We start from the raw sequence: 4,345 nt of genomic DNA, 5'->3' as shown, positions 1-4,345 counted from the left end.
TGTATGTTACACGGTCCTTGGACTGTAATATACTCCAGTATGAAGTAGTAGCCAACTCATTCAGGCAGATGTCGTATTTTTCAAATCCTCGGGTTGCGGTGGATGACAAGAAGCAACACTCGAATTATTTTGTACATTCATTTGCGGAGTAAAGAGGTATTTTATCAATAGATATATAATTGGATCTATTCTATATCCCACCAGATTCAAGCCCACGACTGAATAGTACTCTATTGTGCTTTTATGCTAGATCGTAAATGCGCCTTCTAGGTCCGATAGGCAAAATATAGGCTGCCCTATAGTGAAATATCCCCCGGATCCTGACTTACAACAAGCATTACTGTTAAGAGAGAATTAATGATCTCTACGCTAACCTATATACAAGGGTAATTTGGTCATAGTCTACGTTTCCAATGTTTAATATGGCGCTTCAAATTGATTGTAAGCTACTATCGAAATGCATATATATATTATTGTCGCTGGCGCGCTGGCGCTGCCGCTGGAGAGGTGGCGGAGGAATTGGGCTAGTACTTATATAACCCGTCATTAGAGACGATAGAGTCGAGTTAGAAGATACATAAAGGTAACGCAACAACATATCCCCTGGTCCTCAGAAGCATCATCGGCCGGTAACCGATTGCCTCAAGGTCACTTTATATATCAGCCAGGATAGCTAGGGTGTTACATAAAGGCTGTGCACAATCCCTCCATCATCTTCCGTGGTTTGTGTTACTGGACTTTTGGTGGTTGACCATCAACAAATACGATCAATGTGGTCTGCCAAGGGGGGTTGTGATAGCTGAGACCTTAGTTACCCGTAATTCAGCACTCCGTGTAGATAGATGTATATAACGAGGTCTTCCAGCGCAGTCCGTTTGTTAACATGGAATTTCACGAAACATCTTCCTTTCTATTAGTTTTCCCATCTTAAAAACCTAGCCACGCCTTTTTCCATCTATCCCTGAAACACAATTTCCTCCTCCTTATCAAATTTTTGCTCTTTGTAGCTCGCGGAATCCGCCTCAGTCCAATCAGATAATGATTTAAGGAACTTAGCCACGACGTGGTGGCCATTTCTTCGAGCCAGCTTGATGGCCCTGATATACCAGATCCGGCCATTCCCCTCGATCTGCAACCCCTCATTCAAGAGAAGTTGCAACATGTCCAATCGGCCATGTTCAGCGGCACCCTCAAGGGCCGTTCTTCCATATCACTCAGCACTGGGAGCTTGAACACTAGCACCAGCATCGAGCAGCTTGCGGGCAATTCCAATATTACCCTGAATTGCGGCAAACTGTAATGCTGTCGCCCCTCCCCGAGACGCCGGTGTCTGGTACACATTTGCGCCTGCTTTGAGAAACAAGTCCACAAGCTCCATGTTTCCTTGCTCTGCAGCCTGCTGTAGCGGGGTCATGCCACCACCTTCAAACGGTGGACCGTTGACATCTGCACCTGCTGTCAATACCATATTCACAACCTCAACATCCCCTCCTTTTACTGCGTGCTACAGAGTAGTATTTGGGTACTTGGGTGTCGGTACGTCATGAATCCTCGCTCTGGCTTTCAGAAGAATCTTCATCAGCTCCATGTTTCCCGATTTGCCAGCAAGATGCAGGGCTGTTACTCCAGACACAAAGCAATAGGTTGAGTCATGGGTCTCATTGACATCTACGCCTGCTTCTAAAAGCAAAGATACCATCTCGTCTTTCCGGGCTTTCGCTGCAGTCTGTAGAAGTGGCTCTTGCTTCGAGTTCTGCAGAAGCCTTTTGACAGCGCCATTAGCGTAAGCAGAATTTTGAGTTGCTCAATATTCCCAAGCCTGATTGCATATTGCATGTATGCTCGGCTATCACTATGGTCAATTATATGATCGATGCTCAGCAGAGTCTGCAACAAGGGAATATCCCCCTCGCTCAAAGCAAACTTCACGGGGTTTGAAGGCCGCTTCATGTTCGTGTCAATGAGCAAGACCTCTTGATGTATGTCTGCACCAACATCTAACAAGTCCTGGAAAACCCGTCTGTCCCAAAAGTGAAGACTTATTGATAACGCCCGTCCCTTTTCTTCCCTTGTCCAGGTAGTTGCTCGCAATAGGGCTTCTAGTATTTTTCGGTTGCCATGTATCACTGCCAGTTAGAGCACTGAATGAAGGACACCGGGCACCTTCTTGACGTAATCAAAATTCCACCAGCCCATTATCTCGTTGATATACTATGTATGGATAGCAGGCTTTGGTTCCAAAATCTCTCGATAATGACAGTCAATATACAGTTCTGGGGCACTGTGTGGGCCCACACCGGCCTCTAACAAATGATGGACTGCAGCTTCGTCATTTGAGCACACTGCCATTGCAATTGCGGTTGGAGAAGAGAGGGGAAATGGCTCAAACATGTTGATAGATCTCAGTAGAACAGAGTGATTCTGGGTCTTTCTTGTTCTCTCCATGATTGCATTTATTTCAGCCTCAGTCACCCGTCCTCCGCGGCCGATGATGATTTGAGCCAGGTTTCAATTGCTGCAGCACAATGCTGCTTCCAATGGAGGGTTAAACCTCAACTTGAATTTTTTGGGCGAATTTTCGATGGCTCGGCCCTGTTGATCGATTCTATAGCTCAGAAGAAGATTTATCAAAGGCTCATTCTGCGCAAGGATTGCCTCAGTAAATATCATCTTTCCATTGGCCCAAAGAAGTTGTGATAGCAGGTTAGTCTGCTCCGGAGACAGTGCAGTCTCAAAGCTAGCGATGAAGGGTGTTTCATGACCCACTCCCGTCACCCCTGCGCTTTGTAGCAGGGCTATCATAGTCCGATTCTCTTGGGTTATAGCCAACCCTAGTGCGCTATTAGGGAGCCCCTCACGAATATCGTTTGCTCGAGCTCCAAATCGCAGAAGGACTGCAACGGCTTCAGTGTCATTCTGTTCGACGTACTCCCACAATTGAGAATAATGATGATCTTGCATGAGCTGTGCCCCTGCGTCGGCTCCATTTTCTAGGAAAATCTGGCACATGGGCAGGTCATTTGCTTCCAAGGCTCGTTCGAATAAGCTTCTTTTGATCTCCCCCTTTGACGTGTTGTATATATCTGTAGCTTGTAGATTGGCACCTGCTTCCAGGAAAAGATTGGTGGCCTCTTTCCCTTCTTTGGTAACAGTCAACACGAGTGAATGTAGACAACATTTGGGAATTGACTGTTCGATTCACAGTGGCATGGGCTGCGAGAAGTATTTGAATCATTGGATATCTCCTTTAAACGCTACCAGTCCCAGTGCAGCGGTTTGGTACTTCCTGGGTACTTCCCACGTACCAATAGGTCCTGCCGTATCACTGGGAAGAGGACTGGGACGATCAATGTCCACCAGGTATAACGAATCGGGATTTGCTCCTCGTGAAAGCACCAATTGTGCCAATTTTTGCGTTTCCGTCGTCAACTATGTAGCCAAGTGCTGTTATAGCTTTGCTTCAGCTGGGGTGTGATCTCTCTTCGATGTCTGTACCAGCATCCATAATCATTTCGACGATGCATTTTGAACACTGAGATAAGTGGCTTTCTCTAATTGGATTGGAAAAATTTGCACGCCATTGGATAGGAGAATCTTTACCAGCTCCTCATTTCTGAGCCTGATGGCCCATTTGAGGATTTCCCGGTCTAGTTTTGATTGAGATTCGCTTTATATGATAACAACGGACGGACTATTTTGACCAAAGGCTTATTGTCGCTTAAGTGCACTGTATAGACCAGGGGGCTATGGGTTTCTCCGTTACCACTAATGAGTGATGCATCTGGAGTCATTCTGACTTCTGGCATTAATTTGGTAGCCTGGAAATAGCGAGGACGAGCTTCATAGTCACGGTCGGCGATGGAAGATGAGGCTGTGTGTTGGGCATGACTTGCTGCACCTTAGCTCATCACACCGCAAGGTGCATGCATGCAGTGTGATGCAGTGTGATACGTGGGGGTGATATTCTCTTCTCCACTCATGCGCATACCGATGTTTTCCGGGGTGATCTCTGATGTGACAATCTGACAATCGTAAGCCAATGATCTATTCAGCAAGGCTAAATTAGTGGATATTGACAACGAATCGAATGAAGTACTCAAACCAATATCTATTACACCAGTGGAAGATTTAGGTAGGATACTTGACACCTGTCGAACCCTGAGAGGATTGGGTGTTCTGCCGGGTCATGTCGGAGCGATGAGGGCAGATACTCTCTTATTGCTAGTTCTTATGGGAAATTATACCATCTCTATTTATTATTCTATCTAAAGAACCAGTATCTCAGTGTATAGAAAGGCCAGGATATAAGATCCCAAAGACAGTAAATCCGTAGACCCACCACGCC

At 46.0% G+C, this 4,345-nt stretch overlaps 2 protein-coding genes across 2 annotated transcripts; both read right to left on the bottom strand.

Moving 5' to 3' along the window:
- Positions 1–1,680: 1,680 nt before the first annotated feature.
- On the bottom strand, positions 1,681–1,950 carry PEX2_076570 (uncharacterized protein; the record flags this gene model as incomplete). Its single annotated transcript, XM_016744927.1, has 1 exon — positions 1,681–1,950. One exon carries the CDS (start codon positions 1,948–1,950, stop codon positions 1,681–1,683), a length of 270 nt encoding a protein of 89 aa, XP_016598520.1.
- A 1,066-nt stretch (positions 1,951–3,016) lies between these two features.
- Positions 3,017–3,235, bottom strand: PEX2_076560 (uncharacterized protein; the record flags this gene model as incomplete). The annotated part of the gene is made up of 1 exon (XM_016744926.1): positions 3,017–3,235. The coding sequence occupies one exon, from the start codon at positions 3,233–3,235 to the stop codon at positions 3,017–3,019; it is 219 nt and encodes a 72-aa protein (XP_016598519.1).
- Between the last annotated feature and the right edge of the window lie 1,110 nt (positions 3,236–4,345).

The sequence above is a fragment of the Penicillium expansum genome (assembly GCF_000769745.1).
Source record: "Penicillium expansum strain MD-8 chromosome Unknown contig267, whole genome shotgun sequence".
Lineage (NCBI taxonomy): Eukaryota > Fungi > Ascomycota > Eurotiomycetes > Eurotiales > Aspergillaceae > Penicillium > Penicillium expansum.
This window is presented reverse-complemented; position numbering and strand designations above follow the sequence as displayed.